Raw genomic sequence first — 20,872 nt, 5'->3', positions numbered from 1 at the left:
GAGGTATTCTCCATTAACCCTTACTCCCACCTGTTCCCAATCCAACGTTCTGAATACTTCTTGTAAGCATGCTGTGAATAACATTGGAGAGATTGTGTCTCCTTGTCTGACACCCTTTCTTATAGGTATTTTACTGCTCTCCCTATGGAGGATGATCGTAGCTGTAGACCCATTGTAGATATCCTCTAGTATTCTTACATAATGCTCATCTACCCCCTGGTTCCGTAATGCCTGAATGACTGCTAGGGTTTCGACCGAGTCAAATGCCTTATATGAGTTGTCTTATATATGCGTAATGTCGTGTTCTTCTTCAACAATGTTGACAAGTATGAACATTACACCGGACTTAGAGGGGCAGATTTAGCTGTTATTATAAGACTATGGCGCAGGCCTTGTTTAACTTTGGTCGAGTGGCGGAATCGAGTTGCAGACAGACAGACAGACAGACAGACAGACAGACAGACAGACAGGCAGGCAGGCAGGCAGGCAGGCAGGCAGGCAGGCAGGCAGGCAGACAGACAGACAGACAGACAGACAGACAGACAGGCAGGCAGGCAGGCAGGCAGGCAGACAGACAGACAGACAGACAGACAGACAGACAGACAGACAGACAGACAGGCAGGCAGGCAGGCAGGCAGGCAGGCAGGCAGGCAGACAGACAGACAGACAGACAGACAGACAGACAGACAGACGTACCAGAATTTCTCGGTTTAAGTAGCCCAAGAAAGACTATAGTCTTTAAAATTCCTAGCGCATGCGAGACAAGGACAAGTAAGGACAAGAAAACAGCCACCACGGAACGCTCCGTGGTGTCTTGTCCTTGTCCGCATGCGATATGAATTGTTTGCAATGCAACACCAACTCACCCAGTACTTGTGAGCTTTTGCTAGTAGTGCTTTTTCGAAACTTCGGGGTTTAAGTAAACACTAAGCAGTGCCAATCATTTTGGGAATAAAGTGCACTAAATCATGTTAAGCACTTACTCATGCCTGTGTTTAAATCCAGGTGCGCAATGTTGATGACAAAGTGCGAGCAGTACGTATCCGGAACATCGGCAACGTCGCTCCATCGCTCGCTGAGAACGCACAGAAGTGGGCGACTCGAAGCGGAAAGTCCTGGAAAATTTCCGAAACGTTCCAAAGAAAGGCTTTTAGGGTGTTGACAGTTCGGACTTCCATAAGATGCACTTATGTTGTAAATGCAGTGTCAGTCCCGCCACTACTTCATCCAGAAAGCCAGCTATTCATCGGTAATCACTGAAGTTTTCTTTCACTTACGTAAGGATAACAGGTTGCCCGGAGGAGGTACTCGATGCCGCACCCCAGAAGGACCTGAATGGGAAAGAACAGTGTAAAAGACGCGCATAATGTATCACATAGTCAATCCCCCCACAGTCTTCTGCACAAAGTTATTTGCGCTTAACGGAATTGAATTGTTTTTATTCTAATAATGTCATAAAAGGCGCCACATGGTTAAATTTATTTGATGATTAGTAAGACAGGGAAGCATCTCGTGCTCATTTTTAAGGAAGTGAGATTATCTTACTTGTTGCGCGTTTTTTCATATTCGAAGAACCTACAAAAAAGGGGGGTAACAGTCATGTTTTAAACGGGGTTGGGCACGATGAAATACTCGCAGAAAATTGATATACTATACTCACTCGTTTTATTTGGTGGTAGTACAAATGGGCTCCGTTGTTTAACAGGTGGGGGTCGCTGGTGCGAGTATTGATCGTAATCTGAAAACATTCAAAGCGATTTGAGCTCATATACAAGGAAAACGTACTGCAAACATTTAAACACTACATCCACAGGGATGGTATTCTCTGTATTGCCTTCCAAGAATATTTTTCGTATATAAAATTAGGAACTCAGATACACCGCTTGAGAACAAAAGCAATCTTTTTAGCGGCAACACCCGACGGCAAGCACACTCGATCAAAATACAAACTGTGAAGGTGCGCTCCCATTCCTAATAATAAACAGTAACAATGCAAACCCCCCAGACTTACGAATGCAGTTCGGCTAAAACCTTATCACGCTAACCAGAGTGAAATCCTTTAAAGGGGCACTGAAGCGAATTTCTCAATTTCTGTTTGTGTATTTAATGGACGGGTTTTAAATCAGAATTCCGAAGTTTATGTCACTGTCTTTTCTTCAGAATAACTTCAGCTATATTTGCAACAAGCGTATCTTCCGTAATGTATGCTTGTTATTTTGAAAGAGTTCGCTTTAGTTTCTCGCACAGTTTCCTGCGACGGCGTGCTTGGCGTCTTGCAATATCCTTGGTCGCGCACTCTATAATTCAGGAACCGTCATATTGCGTTCTGCCATGTCGGCTGCAGATTGAGTCGGATAAGCCTGCCAGCGCCCCTCAGGGTGACCATGGCACTGTATAGCCGCACAGAGCGAGTCGAGCAGTACGCAACGGTGTATGTCATCGCGTCACGAGAGGCATTCAGCTGCGAAGCGCTTCGCCCGCACTATAGTTCACTGTAGCCCGCGCCTTCGGACCTCGCCTTGCTTTTCTTTGTGGTACACACCGGGTCATAAGAACGACTTCACTCACGGCCGACAACTGGACGATTCAAACATTGTTAAAAATTATGCCCAGGCCGAATTCGAACCCTCCATGATGGTTGGGCTTCTCAGAATGAGCGAAGGGAGCATATTAGTCTGCTGAAGAATAACCAACTATACTACGTGGAGCCCGTCATGTTTACCTGTTGGAATGCAGCATTCCACCTGTTAAGCTCAGAAGTTTAATAGCGCTGGCTCACTTAGCCTCCCCCTGTTCGCCATATTGAGCTATTACCTATATTAACCTCGGTAACTTTTATTTTGCTCCCAAGTGACCTGTAATTTTGTAAAGACTACCATCCGCACACACATATGCAGCTTACAACTCCACTGAAGCGGCGTTAGAGCGGCAGTATACATATCGGGTATGTTCGAGTGTTGAAGTATTTTTACTTCGTAGTACTACTAACATAATGAAGTCACATCCTTCAGGCCGTAACTGTTGTCGGGGCTCAGTTTAGATTTGTGCGTGACATGTGACCGTCCGTCGGTGGGTTCGGCGAGCCGCGCAGTTGGCGCAGGCATGCCAAGCCGATATTGTGCGCGTTCGCAGCCATTCCAATCCTAAATTGTGCGCGTTATGTGAAACGGCGTAGGTAATCGGCAAGATTATTGCAGAAAGCAAAACAGCATTCTCTAATTTATTTTTCTACAAAATTCATTTTTGTAAACGCAACCAGAGTGGAGTGGAGGAGACTGCAGACTTTATTCTGCACTAGTAACCTCACAATGTTCACGAACCACATCTGTGCCCTTTTAAAGCATTGGCGTACAGAGGACATTGGAATGTTCCGCGCCAACCGAATTCCAACGCCAGTCGCAGGAACATATTTACTATTTGGACACCAACAGACAAACGTTTCAGTATCTTTAGTTTCAGAAGCTGTTTCAATAATGAAATGCTCATATGCACCTGCACAAGAGCTCGTAACCTACATATCATTGACCCCATCCAAGCCGTCTGTTTAAGCAATACTGCAGTGAATGAAGCAATAAATGTAAATACACTCAAGGTTCAGTTGCCGTCCTAATGACCTAAAGACAAAGCTTTATTCCGCCCTCAACATAGTGGGCAAGGAAGCCACGCTGGGTCGTTGACCAGTTGAATCCTACTCTGAAAGGCCACAAAACAGTTATTCTAACCAGCGGCTGACATCTTGTCAGTTTTATAGCCGAATGTTAGCCTTATTGTTCTGCCGTCGGCATGGTTTGCATCCTTTGTAACGGCTCAGACTTCCACGCATTGGAAAAGTTGGCCAAAGTCGGCATAGACTTGCTATGGCCTCCTGATCATACAAGCTATGGCGCTTAGATCTCGAAGTCTAAGACGCTTTATACTAGTATACATTCCTTGCTTCAAATTATTCTTTTCGTCACTCATTCAGGCTTCTTTCAGGTCCTGCGCATCTTAGTACACTTCAGATATACCAGCACAGAGAAACAAGCACGGCCAGGGGCTGACAAGGAACGGTAGTAAATTTTCAACTGGGCCTGCCAATAGATTTAAACGTTTCAGTGTTTTCCTCTTCGCTAGACATCCGCCATGCCGAAAAATGGCACCTCGGGCCTACTAATATTTTGTGGCTTAAATAAAGTACGTATGTCAGAGAACACAGCGACCTCAACGTTGCCTGCGCCACCACCACTTACTTTGCACCACAGCCCTCATTCGACCAAACTTTGGTGAACAGTCGCTCGCGTAGTTTTCGTAGTCCACATTGAACAGGGCAACACATGTACCAGAGTGCTTCCGGAAGGCTCTGTTAACCTGCACATCAAAATATTTTCATGCGAAAGTAGTACTTGCCTCGGCAGGGCCAAGATTCTGCGCTATGGCTGAGAAATGCCCCGTGAAATGGCCGACAAACAGCACGCAAAAATGTCCGACGGCATAAAATATGTGAAAGAATCTTTGTAGCAGCACCAAATCTTTACAGAAGCACCTTCAAGAATATAATGAGTAGCGCAAAGAAACACACACAAGAAAGAGGACACGGGACTAGCGCTTGTACAGTGTCCTCTTTCTTTTGTATGTTTCTTTACGCTACTCACTGTGTTCTTAGACCAAAACCAACACGCCCAGAAACAAGTTTTCCCGAAGCTCCTCCTAACACAGCTGAAATTACGATTACGATTACCCCTAATTCGGACTTCGTGAGCAGCGCGATCTCCAGTTCTCTGCGTGACAGCGCCGCCTACCTGCTGCGTCTCTCGATGTGGTCGCCGCGTCGGCGAACGCATGCAGTCGCGCGATATACTCTGGCGTTGTCTCATACAGTGTAGCAACGGCGAAAAATGTCTCGTGCCTTTCGCCATAGTTTTATCCTCCTCTTTCCTGCTCGCTTTATTGTCTTCGGTGGCCTCTTCGTTCTCTCGGTTATCTTGTAGGACGTCGCCACCGCAGAGAATGTCTCGTTCCATCTCGGCATACCGTCCTCCTGCTCACACTTTTGCCATAAATTTGTCCTCCGCCTCTTTACACCTTCTGTATCGTGTCTACGGTGTCCCCTTCGTTCGCTCGGTTACAAGAGATGATGGCGCTGTGGAACCACAGGAGCGGGCGCTTAAGCGCTGGGCACTAAACCTGGCTAAATTTAGGATTTGGTATGAAACCCAGTCCATGAGTTCGTTAATAAATGCCGGAATCTACTTTCTCCCGTGCGTAATACAATCGTATAGCCAGTTCACCAGCGTTGAGCCTCGCACGGGACCCACAGCATTCAAATAGGCAATGGTGCTTACCTTTTCTGCCAGCTGGGCTTCAGTCTCGAACGCTTGCCAGACCTTGCCCTTTTGGCGCAGCGTGCTCAGCGTGCCACGTGGCTGGCTCACGATGACCCAGTTCTTCTTGTCACAGGCCTGCACCGGACCACATCGTCACCCGTGAATTACCGTTTTGGAGGTTCATCGCACTTAAGTGAAGCTAGTCAGGTATCAGTGGATGTTAGGCATGAAGTCCTTACGCAACATATGTTTTTTTTTCTCCGTGCGCCGATGCACGGTCATTCTAAAGGTGGATGCCAATGACATCCGTTAGGTGTACATGCCGAGGGATATAAGCTTAGCCAACGCATAAGCGTGATATCCAACAATGTCGTTTCAATGATATGTACTGGCGTGGTTCTGGAAGCTGTTAAAAAATTATGAGCTATTCCACTCTGTGGCGGCGGGTGACCAACGGAATTGAGGTTACAGATAATTGCCCAGAGTAACAAACTTTTGACAAAAGTCCTGCATTGACTAGCCATTTCTCTGCGTCATTTAATCTCGGTAGACGTATCTGTTGCGGTAGATAATCGGGGCTCGACATGTTTATGCACACAGCCCTTACGCGAATCGCACACTAGGAAATTTTCTACGTACCTGAAATCCCCGAGCTGGAAGTACAGGCGGCTTCTCATTTACATCAAAGATTTGCAGTTTAAAATAACGTAAACTTGTCGAGTTAAATAACATGCGCAGAAAAATCAAAGCAATCAAGCATGCAAACTGATAGGTTCACTAATGAAAAAAAACCGAGGCACACTACAGCCCCTCGTACTATGGAACGCCTAGCGAAAACGAACTAACGCTTCGCTTCTATTTATGATTTGGCAGCTAAAATATGCCCAAGCAGATTTGTTGACAAACAAAAAATTCACGGAACTGCCCATAAACAGCTTTTGGGCAAATATTCATTCAACTGAAGCGGGAAAAATTTAGACAGCGGGACAGTAGTTTATCTTTCCTCGACCAGTATTCTATTACCCAAGAAAGAGTTGTTATCGACCCAAAAGCAAGGCCATTGCTAAGGTTCCAGCTTTTTTCGGCACTCGTAACGTCTCTGGAGGGCCCTTTCGTTTCCATTAAACACTCTCTAAAGCTCCGCTTGTAGGACTAAGCTCGGCCTGCGTGAGTTCCATTACGGACCACAGCTTCGTTCAAATGTTCACAAAGCCGAAAGCAGAGCTGTTCCCGCCTGCAAGTAAGCATCAATGTTGCCGTAATAGCGATGTACGCGCTAGCACGTGAGGTAGAGGCTAACTGTTTCTTGTCATAGCTCCCGCTTGAGTGCTGTGAGTACGCCTAAAGCAATACCATGCTCGCTTATTTGCTTTCACTCCGGGCTGCTCCTTCAAACGCCCAATTTTCCACTCACTCGCTTGATAGAGAGTTAGCTTTCCTGCTTGGTTCATTGCTTGCTAACTTGCTCGACCGGAACATACCTTTTTTGAATTTGTCATAAACGACAACTTGCTCCACGAAGGGTCAAAACAATTTTTTTAATGCACTATTAGCCTAAAAGAGTGATCATGTCGGCATCAACACCATGTCACCAATGCTTTATAGGCAACTATTGCGCTTCTTTAAGTTACTCCAGCTTCCGAACAGTCAGCCCCAAGGTGAGCTGCATTTCAGAGGGCATTGACGTAACATACGTAAGCCTGATGAACGGTAAAAATAAACTGTCGCAGCTTGCTCTATTGGAGCAAGGTTGGAGGAACAGTGGACCTTGGGATCGACCTAGCTTCTTTAGGTTTTGCTATGTTTTGCTAGGTTTTGCTAGGATTTGCCAAGTTTTCTCAGGTTTTGCGATGTTCTTGCTAGCCTTGGCTAAGTGTAAGGGCGAGGCAAGTTTAGCCGGATTTGACGAAGCCGTTCCGGACGGTCCCCCACACTGGCCGCGGATGCCAGGGGAAAAAAAGCTTGGTCGACACCCAGCTCCACTGTTTCTCCAGCCTTGCACCTCTAGTGCAACCTGCGCCAATTTCGTTTTGCATTTTAGTAGCCCGAGAAAAAACCTCCTTTAAAATCGTACAGTATGGGGTGCGCATTCGCATATGCCCCTTGTGCTCTCGCGAGCAGGGGCGAAATCTGGCTTCACCGTTATATATCCTTGGTGGTCCACAATTTACAAGCTGTGCAGTTTTTTGTTTGGCCTTGTTTGTTTTTGCTGGCGACACCGAACCAACCAAAAGCTTAGCTCCGGATAAAACGCATGAGCCGTTAAAATAAGGTTGCCCAAATGGCAACGCGTTAAGTGATAGTGAAACACGAACATATTGGCCCGAGAAACATTTTCATCCGAATTTGAAACATGGAGCCTTGCTTGAATATATCTCGGATAATTGGAGGCCCCAGTAGGAGAGTGACTGCTGCGCCATTCCAACCGAAATTGGTGCCGATTAAGATGTCTCACAGGATCGTCTAACATCCTGGAGATGACGTGGAGGAAGTGGCATGATGCATCGATACCACTAAGCTTATCTGCATACTAAGTAAGCGGTAGTGAACGATGAACCCTAAACTCGCAAAAGTGACGGCGCTGCGTGCAGCGCTCAAGGCCTAAACAAGCTCCGTCACCCATCACTCGACGCGTACAGCAGCCACAAGACTACCACTAATGCTAAGCTGGTGTCTTCCCCCAACCTCTTCGTGCTAACTAAGAGAAAAATCGTATGGCTATTTCCGGGTCCGCAGTAGCCGCAGCTGTAATGTTGCAACTGTCTGTCGTCTGTTCGAAAGAATTACAAACGTCTACACAGAGGAGTGGCGCAAATTTTGGCACTAAGCTTCCTCTCGGCGCTCGAAGTGACAGCAGGCATATAAATGTGATATCCTTCGTGGAGAATATCGACTGAGAAAGTATGCTGTTGATGATTCATACACAAGCATTTACTACCCGTTTCCTCTTGGCTTGCTAGCAACTTTACTATATGGCGCGCTCCTGATAAATCGAATTTAAGACCAATAGTCTGCCCTCTGGTTGGCAGCATGTGACCTACGGCTGGCGGCGAAATCAAGTTTGGTTGCAGTGAAGAGGCGCTTCAAACCAGATGGCTTTGAAACAACGAAATAATAATTAAGATGACGACGCTCGGCATGCCGAATGTCTCCTCCTAAAGCGATCTCAAAGTTCTGGCCCGAGTGCAGTACGTAGCGAAACTTTCGGAACTGGGCGAGCTCAGGAATAGCAGCGACGGTGTAGATACAAGCCGGGTTTAAATTTGCGCTAAGTATCTTATAAGTTCACGAGTCATGCCAAAAAACCATACCATCCCTTCCTAAACAACATTTGCAGAAGCGCGAAAGCTGTCCAAAATCAAAACTGCGTCAAAAGTGCGTCAAAACCTCCGCTAAAAGTGCACCCAACCTTCGATGGCGGTGCATTCAGTCGATCGTCAAATGACCCAAACCTCAAATGCAGAACAAACCCATGAGAATATTTTTCGGGCACTAATTAACGCATCAACGAACGAGCTGAATGTTTATACTGAAACGTGGTTTAGGAGATATACGTATGCTACTGCACTCCTTCATGATCGATGCATGTATTGCCTCATCTACACCCATTACTTTTTCGCGATAATCGAGTAACCATCTAGACACAATGAAAGCGCGGTTCAAGGCCGTGCCGTGTGTCCAGAGATCCGAGCCTTCCCGTCATTAGTTTTTTTAATTAGTTTTTTCAAAGGACGCCATCGGTCGCAGTGAAATATTTCGCTCTAAAAGATCATTTCGAAGGATTAGGAGGTGCTATTTAAGAAAAAAAATGAATAGAATAATTAATCCGGCATAGCACAATAAAAATATGTTCCCCGAACATGATGAACGGCCTTTTTAAGGAATTGTGGTTGCTCAAACGGGCGACTGCTTATCTTCTAGAATTCCTATATTTCCAAACCAATTTCCACAGTAACTCAGCGTCGCTCTGTGGAACTAAAGCGCCCACAGCTGACTCGCACTAATGAAGACGCAATACATAAACACCGCATGCACGCCTGATAATATACTCTTCTGGCAGGGATAAAGTTTTGTATTACTAAAAGCTTTCCGCTAAAATAGAGCATTTACGTCATGCTCCGAACAGTGTTACGCATTATACCCGTGCAGCCACGCACCTCGACATAGTTGACGAGTCCGGTTTCACTGCAAATGTACCCGTCGTTTGCTGCTAAGAACTGCTGTACGGCCATGGTCACCGAGAAGCAAGCTTGCTGGCCACCACCCAGGTGATTCAGCCAACGCAGTGCGGTTTCCTGTAGAAGGCAGGCCACAGGATTAACAACTGCCCTTTTGTGGTGAATGGCTCTGTGGTAATGGCGTTAGCAATATCACTTTTTTGTTTAGCACTAAGACAGCTGTCACAACTTTATTTTTGCATTTCCATCCTGCAATTATGAGACGTCTTGAGCACTCACCACAGGAACGGCAGTAGAAAGGCCTTGGACGTCGAATGTCGATGGCAGGGCCACCTCGCAGTAGCCGGGCGACTTCCTGAAGTGCGTCTGGAACACTACCAAATGGCTGTACCTGCAAGTTACGCGTGTACATTTGCTTTATCTACGCTTGTCTTGGTACGCGAAGACCGCACCTAAAGATGGGCTTCAGGCGAGCAGCGATCAGCATTGGCGGGACGTCTACGTCAAGGATATCCAGGCCAACCAATATCTGCAGGTCGTTGCCGAATAACTCGTGGATGACCTGGAACATAAGCAGTGCGTGCGTTTCGAGCAAAAAACCAAACAGTAGATACGAACATAGCCGTTATAGATGAGCTAGAAAGATGTGCTAGAAAGATAAGGAGAGACAGTCCTTACTACACTCTGCGACCCTGATCAAGAACATAATAAAATTTGCTTGCGTTAATTGAGTCGAAAGGAAGTCATTTAGTTTTTATTATTCGGTCCCTATACAGATATTGCACAATTGAGGACAGTGTCACAATCGTTCATCAGTGTTTAATGCAAGACGTTGCACACTAGTGGTGATATTTTAACTAAAGTAAAAAGCACCTGTGAGTAAGTGTTTCTGGGGATCTTTGTGTTGTACTGTTGTGCACATATGACTGAAGAAATTAAACATCGCTATTTGTCGCTGCAAATACTCTATTCCTCAAGTGACATAAATACCTGCGCAAAAGGCGCTAGAATTCAGTGCTGAATATCATTACGCTTTAACGTCATTGGCACCCGGCAGAATGCATAAATTCATTGTGAATTTGCTGGAACGACATGTTGCTCAAATGAATTCTTATCACTTAATTTTCTTTATACCTTCGCACACTCATAGGCGCAATCTCCGCAGTGAAAATGCAGGCCGGTTCACACCAATACGTACCCTTCTAAAAGGTCTGCTATCAAATTAACAGCATGACTCAAGAACCGCAGTATTCGAAATGAAGTTTTCATTATATTCCTATAAATCAACTCCAGCTACCCTTTGCTTTGTTACCAATGTGGAAGTGAAAAGGCGTATTCAAATTCCTGAGTCTCCTTTCTTAAGGCACAAAGTTCCTAAGCACGTCGAAGATGCGTGGTGGCGATCATACTTCGCGGCTTCGTACGGTTATTGGTACGAAGCCGCAGTGTACCAGTCGAGACTGGGGTATAAGGTTCTACAACATCCAGGCGCAATTCTAACAAGGTGTCCACAATACCAAGAGTAACTTGCCTGGCTTTTCCGTGCGAACTATACCCTCTGTGAGCATCAAAACCGGCAAACGTGAGCCACTTGCTTTACTTTGTTCAATGACATTTGCTTAGTAGACTATCTACAATGTCACTCGACACACTATAGACAAAAAATGGCACAGTAGCCTTTCTAAAGTCATTACCTTAAGAGGTTAGGCGGCTATCTTCTTTCTTGCCCCGTCTGGGCTCTCCACCGCCAAGCGTATGTCGCTTACGTTTACTAAACTGATTTTTTTTCGCATTCATATTGGACCATGTTATAAAAAATCGGTTACCTAGGACTCCAGCATCTGTGGACGGCGCATAAATTCACAATTGAAATGGCACAGACTTTGCACGAAAACAAGGAGACATCTCGACGAATGCCGCGTTCGCTTTTGTTTAACTATTGGTGCCAGCAATGCCAAAGTCTGGTTTTCCCTCACTTCCATTAGTAGCCCCCGCTTGGACATCACATTTGTCTACCAGAGAGATCCACTTACAGCAACGGGGCCACTCAACTTGGCAATATCTCGGGATGTCCTGTTGATGTTCAGCAAAGCAAGTCCGTCAAATCGTTGCTGCCTCAGCACTCGGGAGGTCACCATACCAAAGGCCAGCCCAGCAGCAGAGCCCAAGCTGCTCAGGTATTTTAGAAGACTTTCATCTTCAAATCCCAAAATCAAGGCGGCGTCGCCTCGCTTCTCTCGCCAGCGCCACGTTCCTTCTGATGGAAACAAAAGGCAATCAGTCAGAATAAATCGCAAAACAAGTAAAACAATTGACCTTCTACGGCAATCCAACACTGCCCTAATCAGCAACACAACGCCATATAAGAGGTGTCTATATTTATGTGGAGCTCTTTGAAAGGTTTAACATGCCGGTTTCGGACACCCCGTGTGCGTGTCTTTTTGGTCAGTTAAGCAAAGGTGACATCAATTCCTATTTAAAAGACATTTTTATTTGTACAGAATCTTCAAAGTCCGAAATGTATGAGCCGCCACATACACCAGTTTAATAGCTGAAACCGAAGACACACACACGCGCGCGCACACACACACGCACACACACACACACACACACACGCACGCCCGCACGCATCCACACACACAGGCACACCCACGCACCCGCACACGCACACGCACGCACACACACACACACACACACACACACACCTACACGGGTCTCGCCTTTGATATTTCGATGTCCTATATCAAGCAAGAAGTAAATACTGCAGAAACCTCTAGTTCCGAATCCCCGGTACAAACTTTTCTTGTGGAAGATCCACTGAGTTTTTCGGAGTCGCGTTCACATGGCGCTTTTCACACGAGTTCCTCAGCTTCGTTTTCTCCCTCTTGGCCTTTGCGTCAGACAGTAATTTTACAAAGCATTGGCAGGCAATGGCCCGCTTTTAGTGTTTTATTTTGGTTGCATAATTACTATTTTGCAGTCAATTTTTAAAATGTTAAGAAATAATGCCATCTGACGCATTCCCCCACTTCCCGCTATTTTGCGCGTTGCTGGCGGATTGTTACCGTACATTTCTGAGTGAATTGCGGGACCACGAAGTAAGCTAATTTAAATCGTTTAACACATAGACATCCAAGGAACAGGTCAGTAGAACTCACTCGGAACAATAATATTCCTGTCTTCCTTGTGGTAGGTCGCCCCGGAAAACACTAAATGGGTGCAGTGTTCTTTCGGGACGGCTTCTTCTTGCTCAACATGCTTGGAAACTACACACACCAGCGGCCGTTCTGAAAGGGCGAGATGGAAAACTGTACCCAAACGTCCGCACAACAAGTGTTTTAGTCAAATTTAGCCGAAATACAACATCTGTTACCCCATGAGCAACAGTGGGTCACAGATGAAAGCGAACGTCAGTGGCCAGTGCACATTTGATGCAGTGAGGCTGAGGAGTATAAATGCATTGAAAACAGTTTAACCTCCTCAGAAATCCATACCGAGTTAGGTTTACAAGCCTTGCATTCACGAACATCCGAAAAAGCTACGCAAAAAGGAATAGCGGCGTACATCGGACTCCCGTGCTCTTCTTAGCCTACACCTTCATAGGGCAGTGTTCTCCGAGACAGAAGCTAACGACCTTAAATGAGCCAGTTCTAATGAGAGAGTAGCTCTGAAATATGAAGCCCGAAGGTGCAATCACATAGTAACCGAAACATTGTGCGAAAAGGCAACACAATTCACGTGAATATGAAAATAACGTACTGGAGATTTTCTCTATCACTGGGCCCAAATATGCGTAGTCTAGTGCAAGCAATGTGCGTGCCAGAAAACCTTTTTTCTACCTTTAACATTCTAAAGAAGTAACTCCCGTTACATCTTCTTCTGGCATTGAATTTTAAGTTAATAGTTTCAAGGGAAAGGCTACTGAAGGGCTATTAGTTATAAATGCCCCAACGTGCACCCAAACAAAGGGACCTAAACTGTATCCCGAAGGCGTATTCATGTCGTTTTCTATAAAAAGAACAAATCAGTTATGCTTTGCTAAACGTGTTCAGGTTAAACATCACTTTATTGGGTGATGTGCCGCATTTGCGAGTCAGTCTCGCGTTTATGCTTCAAACTGGGTTGAAGCCATAGCTCAATGCACCCTTCTTGTAAATAAAATGCCTGGAAAAGTGACGTCCCCATATGAACTCTAGCCTTCAAGCGGACTTAGATTCCAGCCTTGCAATGGAAAGCTATTTCCAAGTTTGGCACGAACGCAATATAATTTTCATATTTAACTCGGCTCCTCCACACCGCACTTTAAACTTACCAGATGGCAGTTCCTTGGTGTCGTTTGTTTCCGTGTTGCTCACATTTTTAGAACGTTCAGCCAAACCTGCAGGCATAGGGAAAGTTATAGTATCAGTTTGGTACACCATAACTATGAGTCTTCCCTTCTGTCCTTGCAGCATGAAGTAAAACAGGTGAAAATATAATCGAAGACAATAGAACTTTCCTTGATCACGTTATATAAGTGCGAAAAGCGAACGTGGTAAGCCAGATCCCGGATCATTGCTATGTCGTCTTTTAAAGCCAGTATTATTTAGACGTCCTGCGGAATATTCGTCCGTCCCAAGCATCGAGAATTTTATTCCTTATTCAAAGAAGTATTCGCCTACTAAACCCTAACACGAGAGTCAATACTGCAGAGCTGTTGTAAGGTGAAGCAAGCAACTTACGCATTTCTGCCCGTGCTAAGCCCCTACTTGTAGTTGGAGCTTCATCTGGAAATAAAAGCCAGCATATCAATGGCGTTCTCATACAATAAAAACGCTCCCGGAAATAAAGGGCTTAATTTCGCATTTTCAATGCCTGCGTAAAACAAGTTTCGGCTAGCCCCGGTGCCTCAATAATCACTTAGCAAATGTGCACTTCCACCATATTGTTTGTAAACGAGAACTCTTACATGATAATGACCTCTCGCCTAACTTTCCTCAACATCGTTTAATGTATGCATACATTTTCTGATAAAATTTCTTTACAGTTTCTTCGTGTTCGTAGTGTGTGCTATCAACACACGCAACGAGTTAATAAATACCCCGAACTGAAGTTTCTGCACCCATAATAAAAAACACAGTATAACTACATTCTCCGCAACAAAATATTTCGTCTGTTTTAAAACAACGCAAAAAGGCGTACCGACGAGAAACAACGCCGTACATTTTACGTGCGCAGGTTACCTCGAGACATGCAACGATGACACGTCGCTAAGGCAGTACAAAGAATCGAAAAAAAAGATGCAGCAGAGTCGCTGCCAGAACGCTTTGTAAGACATAAGGATAGCTACGGAAAAGAGCCTGTTACGCCCAGGCATACGAGTAAGGCTGCCCTAATGTGGTGTTTCTCAATCTTGCGTCGTGGTAGTTCCGTAGCGCTAAGGGCTTATTGGAAAATTTACCCTTACCAGTATTGCATCCTGAAAACATTCCGCTTCCCCGTCTGTGAGACGGCGATGATCCTCGTGCTGTTTGTCGGATGTTACCAATGGTAGTCGGGTTAAGTGTGCACAACGTCATTAGTGAGGCTAAACTTTAAACTTTTTACCTAAAGTCACACAACTGATTCTACTTTCCAAGAGATACCTACATAACGCCAACTTGTGTCTCGCAACAATGAAATCTGCATGGGTTGGTGGGAACTACGGGGGTCCGTTGAGCAAGCAAACAGTGACACCTAATAAGTATTGTTGCTTCTGCGTTGACATTGCAAGTATGCAAAAGCATTCCGCGCAGTGTTCGCCAGTGACAAAAATTAGCAACAAAGCTTCAATCCCCAATCAAATATTTTGTTTCAAACGACGCAGATATCGATTTTGAAAGCTGCAGCGCGCCGTCGAGTGCATAAGTGTTTCCAGTGGTGTCTTCCGCAACGTCGTATTACGTGGTTACTCCGCTTCGACCCTGCTTCACGGGCAGCCCAACAACCATCACTAAAAGCACCAAGCCAACAAGCTCAAATCAGCCGAACTAGCCCAGATCTTTATTGCTTGTTCACCTACTGGCGTATGTGAACTCAATGAAAACGTGCTCCGTTGTACCGCAACGGCCAAAGCATAGTTTCTGCCACCACACTGCCGAGACTATTTCCCATAAAAAAACGGGACGTAAGCTTATTAATGGTCATTACAAAGTGTGACCGGTGATGTAAATTATTTTGTAGTACTCCCCCCACACCCTTGTAGTTTTGGAGCTTCAAGTCCGGCTTTCGCGGGTGAGAATCCGTATATCATCCTACGAATTCTTTTACTAAACATTCCGAGGACAATTTGATGGAATTGAAGTTCGGAACGGGGAAGTATGTACTAGTTTTCCTTCTGTGTAGACAGACAGACAGACAGAACTTTATTTGGCCACAGCTGGGGCGATTAGGCCGGCGACGTCTTCTCCGTCGTCCGTCGGGCAGCAGGGCCCCTTTTGGGCAGGGGTCCGGTGCCTTCGGCCAAGCGGGCCAGGTCTTCTTGAATTTGGGGGTTTGGGTCACGCAGGGCGGCCTCCCAGCGCGCCTCGCTGGTGATAGTAAGGAGAATGGGATGGGATCGGTGCCTGGATAGTGGGATGCTATCACAGGCCCATATGATATGGGATAACGATGCGTGAGGGACCGAACAATATGGACATTCGTCTATGTAGGTGTCGGGAAAGATCGCTGACATAATGGCAGGGGTGGGGAAGGAGCGGGTCTGGAGCTGCCGATATATGACCGCCAAGGATCGGGATAGAGATGGGTGAGGAGGAGGAAAAATGGCACGCTCCAAGCGGCAATGGGCGAGGATGTCCCCGTATGTGTGCAGCCTGTCCCGTAGAGTGAATATCTCACTATCATTGGCGGCGCCATCGAGCCCTCGGTAGACCAAAGCTCGAGCAGCTTCGTGGGCCGCTGAGTTTCCAGGTAGCGCGGTATGGGCGGGAGCCCAGACGAGAGTGAAAGAACGCGATCGAATGTTCTGTGCCTTCAACAGGACTGATAAAGTTGCTGGAGAAACTCTTGCGTAAAGGAAATTTAGGATGGCTGATTTAGAGTCACTGATTATAGTTGTTTGAAGGTGGGGACTGTGGGTCATAGCCAACGCGATGGCGATCTCTTCTCCCGCCGTGGGGGATGTCGTAGATAAGGAGGCGGAAGCGAGCTGAACTTGTTTCGAGTCAACCACTGTGGCTACAGCAGCCGCTCTGGTAGGATAGGTTGCTGCATCTGTGTATAGCGTGGGGAAGCCTGGAGGGTACGCTTTTTCGAGGGCTCTCGCGCGAGCCAGTCTGCGATCCTCATTGTGTACGGGATGCATATTTCGCGGAAGAGGTTTGATTCGGAGCCTCTGGCGGATGGAAGGGGGTATGTCTACCAATTGCTGATGGTTGGAGGTGGGTGGTGAAAGACCTAAGGAAGCTAGCAAGTGCCGACCGGTGTGACTCTTAGTGAGTCTTTCTAATTGGGCGGTGCGTTGCGCCTCAACAATCTCGTCAAGGGAGTTGTGGACACCCAGTGCAAGGAGGCGGTCGTTGGAGGTTTTTGGAGGGAGTCCGAGGGCTACCCTAAAACATTTGCGTATCAAGCCGTCAATTTTGATTCGTTCACTTAGCTTCATGGTTAGGAAGGGGGTCGAGTACGCTATTCGGGACAGGACAAAGGCTTGTATGAGTCGAATGAGGTTGCCCTCCTTGACACCCTTATGCTTTGAAGCTATTCGAGATATTAGTCTCGTAGTTTGGTATACCCCACGTTCAAGTTCTCGGATAGTGTCTAGGTTGTGTCCCTTGCTATGGAGGCGCAAACCAAGGACCCCGATGGTGTCGACGGTAGGTATGATGTTGCCAGATTGGGTGGTAATCGAGATGTTAGGGGGGTCATGGGAGTTGGGCCGAAAGAGGAAAAACTCGGACTTTTGTGGAGAACAGGAGAGGCCGCGGCTAGATGTGTATGTTTCGATCATTTGGGTAGCTGTTTGAAGGGTGTCCTGAATGTGTCTGTCCGAACCCTTGGAGATCCAAAGAGTGATGCCATCTGCATAAAGGGAATGGTGGAGGTCCGGTAGGGTCGATAGTAAAAGAGGAAGGTCTTTCATAGCGATATTGAAAAGAAAGGGTGACAGGACCGAGCCCTGGGGAGTGCCAGTGCTTCCCAAACTGATTGAGGACGTTTTAATGGGACCCAGGTGCAGAGTGAGCGTTCTGTCCGATAGAAAAGAACGAATATAGTTGTAAGTCCGCTCTCCCAAATGTGAGTTCATTATACCCGCGAGAATCGCCGAATGGGAGATGGTGTCGAATGCTCGTGTAAGGTCCAAGCCGAGGATAGCCTTGGTTGTCCGCACAGGGGCAAAAGCCGGGTCAATAATATGGTGCTGGAGTTGGAGCATAACATCCTGGGTGGACAAGTTAGGGCGAAAGCCAAACATGGAGGGCGGAAAGAGATGTGTCCGTTCGGCAAAACTAGTTAATCTGGAAAGGATAACATGTTCGAAGAGTTTACCCAAACACGATGTCAATGATATGGGGCGAAGGTGATCTACGTGTGGTGGTTTGCCGGGTTTAGGAATTAGGATCGTTTTGGCAGTACGCCACCGTTCCGGGATAGAACCAGACTCCCAGCATTCGTTGAAGAGTCGTGTGACATCCTCCACTGATAAATCGTCTAGGTTACGCAACATTTTATTTGTTATCAGATCTGGTCCGGGGGCCGATCTGGAGTTCAGCCGCTGTATGGCCGCATTTACCTCGGCCTCAGTTATGGGGGCATCCAATTCGTCGTTCGAGTTGCCTCTGTATGAGGGGTGTTGAATGGGTGGACTCTGTTGGACATATTTCTTAGTGATGTAGTTCAGAAGGTCCTGCTCTGATCCTTCAAAATTGTGAATTATGTATTGTATGGATTGGGATTGAGCTGTTTTAGTGGTACCGGGATCAATTAGATGGCGGAGGATGTTCCAAGTTTTTTTTCGAATTGAAATTGGCGTCAATAAACTCGCATGTGGCCTCCCAGTTTTGAGCCACAAGTTTAAAAGAGTAATTTTCTATTTCTTGATTGAGTCGAGCGATCCTTCTTCGGAGGTTCCGGTTGTGTTTCTGTTGGGAGAGGCGTTTTTGCATGCTAGTTTTAGCTTGCCACATATGAGCGAGGCGTGAATCTGGCTGGGGAAGGTCCGCATCGATTTCTAATTCACGTGTGGCCGATTTAACGCGATTGAGCAGACCGTCCTGCCACTCAGAAAGAGTGTCCTTAGTGAGACGAGGAAATTGTTCGGCATGTCTAAAGGCGTTCCTTCTGTGTAAAAAATTCTTTAGGAACAACGACAAATTATGCGCTCTACAGTTTCCACGGGATTCGCAGAGGGCACTGTTCGGCCATACCAATGAAGGTATAGACGCTTGTTAAGGGTATTCACAACCACAGTTGAGTAACAAAAGCTGTCTTTGATCGAAAACAATTCTTTATAAAAATTGTTGCCAGAATAATTGGGTAATTTATCGATGCACACATATTTTAATGTGCGTTACGATTTCCTGTTTGATATTACAACTGAGCGAAAAAAAAAAGTTTAATGAAGTACGATGTTCGAAGAAAACCCGTTCATTAAAGATAACGCTGTAGTTCTACCCTAGCTCTTTCATAGCTGTACTTAGAAGCAGTTTGTACAATGAGCAAAGACAAATCACCCAAGCTAGTATACCATTTCTGAATGTACTGCAAAAAAATGCCGTCAAAGCAAACCGCCTGCTCCTGCTATCTAGTTAAAATCAACGTTTGCGCTTAGCGACTACAGAATACAGCATCAGATTATATGCACTGCATTGCCTTGAGCCCTGGGCTATAGCCGAATCCGTGCTACGCCGGGCGTAAGTTTACAAGTAGCGCCGTGTAATTTATGTAAATCGAAGAATCTGCCTGCTTCTGTGCCTCACAGGTTAGCGAGCGCACAATACATTGAAGAATGTTCGGGGAGAAAGGCTAAAGCAACCAAGAAACCCGGCGCACATTCCCTCATTAGCGGTGGTCGCTTTTTTTATAAGACCAAACTATGCTTCATTCAATAACCAAAAATTGTATAACAGCAAGCGTGCTACTTTGCGTTGTAACTACGGCCGCGAGTCGCCTCAAATGGACTCCCCTTAACCTGATTAATGTAATGACGGTTAGTATTCCCCGTAGAAACTGTGTATTACTAAATGGCATTTACCGAGCATGTTTCCACTGCTGATATCGTTCCGGCTCACGCTTGTAGTAACAATTATGCACTCAGACTAACCTTGTTTGTAACGGCTCAATAAAACTTACCTGAATTGCTAATATTGACAGCACACATTGCGTGTCAACGCCATAGTCAACCGTGTCTGGCGAGTGGATGTTTCTCCCGTTTCGAAGTGGATGAACAATATTCCCGCTGAATCACGATGACTTAGATCGTTGCGTATAGCGTTACACACTAACGGCTTCGGTAGTTTTGCCACCTCTCGTATAGCGGTAGCATCGCTATAGAAGCAAGGCAAACGGGCGCCTCCCGCCCTTCTTGATCAGCTAGCTGGCCCCACCATGGAAATCCGTCTAGTGGTCATAACCGCAAAATTTGCGCACAAACGTATTCTTCCCTAAACCATTTCTTGATTTCTTCTGCCCTACCTACTGCACGAGTAACGCTGTTGTGCAGAAGGGCGAGTGAAACAAAGTTTGGGCAGTTTTCTTTGATGTCCAGTGAACGACTAAGCTCTTGCGATGGAATAAATCAATGGCGCTCTTGCGTCAAGGTATGTTAAATTTGCAGGAGTGTCAAAAATTACGAAGCCCCTGCAAAATTGGATACTTCAAACGGCTAACGGGGTTTCTTAAGCAGACAAGGCAACCTTTGCCACAAAAGCAGACCTCACCCAACAACTGTCGCAGCGTCTTCATGCGCGCGTAGGGTGTTCCGTGGCAATGCCCAGAGGAGTCCTCGTAGTCGTAGTTGAAGGCAGCAACACAAGGGGCGGCACTTCGGGAAGCAGCAGCCAGCTACGCAAGAGGCACACGCATTGGCATGGCTAGCGGTGCACACAGTTAAAAGGGAACCTTCATTCCTATTTCAGGAAAAGGCATTAGGAACGGTACTGTGTGCTTTAATCTCAGTGCACGTATACATAGACACTCCCCCACTTTAAAGCAAGAGGCATAAGTAACAAAGAAAGCTTTGCGAGTTGGTGAAAGTGCATGGTGAAACTGAGCGCGAAGAAAAACTACAACCAGGAGGAACAAATACAACGGGAGGGAGCGCAACGGTAGCGCACCGTCCCGTTGTATTTGTTCTTCCCGGCTCCGTTTCGCCATGCAAGAGGCATGATAGCAACGACAAAGATGACGGGATTGTGCACGCGGTATGCTAAA

At 46.3% G+C, this 20,872-nt stretch overlaps 1 protein-coding gene across 1 annotated transcript in view; it reads right to left on the bottom strand.

Moving 5' to 3' along the window:
• The window catches only part of LOC144153308 (uncharacterized), a 340,475-nt gene that overhangs the window by 241,625 nt on the left and 77,978 nt on the right, over window positions 1–20,872 (bottom strand). The window contains exons 21-34 of the mRNA XM_077684958.1: window positions 20,380–20,503; window positions 14,203–14,247; window positions 13,794–13,859; window positions 12,640–12,768; window positions 11,515–11,738; window positions 9,934–10,043; window positions 9,761–9,872; window positions 9,461–9,598; window positions 5,322–5,438; window positions 4,230–4,347; window positions 1,661–1,738; window positions 1,546–1,575; window positions 1,278–1,331; window positions 984–1,115 (exon numbers count right to left, since the gene is read on the bottom strand). Of these exons, the coding sequence (XP_077541084.1) occupies window positions 984–1,115; window positions 1,278–1,331; window positions 1,546–1,575; window positions 1,661–1,738; window positions 4,230–4,347; window positions 5,322–5,438; window positions 9,461–9,598; window positions 9,761–9,872; window positions 9,934–10,043; window positions 11,515–11,738; window positions 12,640–12,768; window positions 13,794–13,859; window positions 14,203–14,247; window positions 20,380–20,503 (1,477 nt within the window). The remainder of the gene's footprint in view (window positions 1–983; window positions 1,116–1,277; window positions 1,332–1,545; window positions 1,576–1,660; window positions 1,739–4,229; window positions 4,348–5,321; window positions 5,439–9,460; window positions 9,599–9,760; window positions 9,873–9,933; window positions 10,044–11,514; window positions 11,739–12,639; window positions 12,769–13,793; window positions 13,860–14,202; window positions 14,248–20,379; window positions 20,504–20,872) is intronic.

The sequence above is a fragment of the Haemaphysalis longicornis genome, unplaced genomic scaffold (assembly GCF_048455015.1).
Source record: "Haemaphysalis longicornis isolate Haplotype H1 unplaced genomic scaffold, Haemaphysalis longicornis Haplotype H1 scaffold_9, whole genome shotgun sequence".
Lineage (NCBI taxonomy): Eukaryota > Metazoa > Arthropoda > Arachnida > Ixodida > Ixodidae > Haemaphysalis > Haemaphysalis longicornis.
This window is presented reverse-complemented; position numbering and strand designations above follow the sequence as displayed.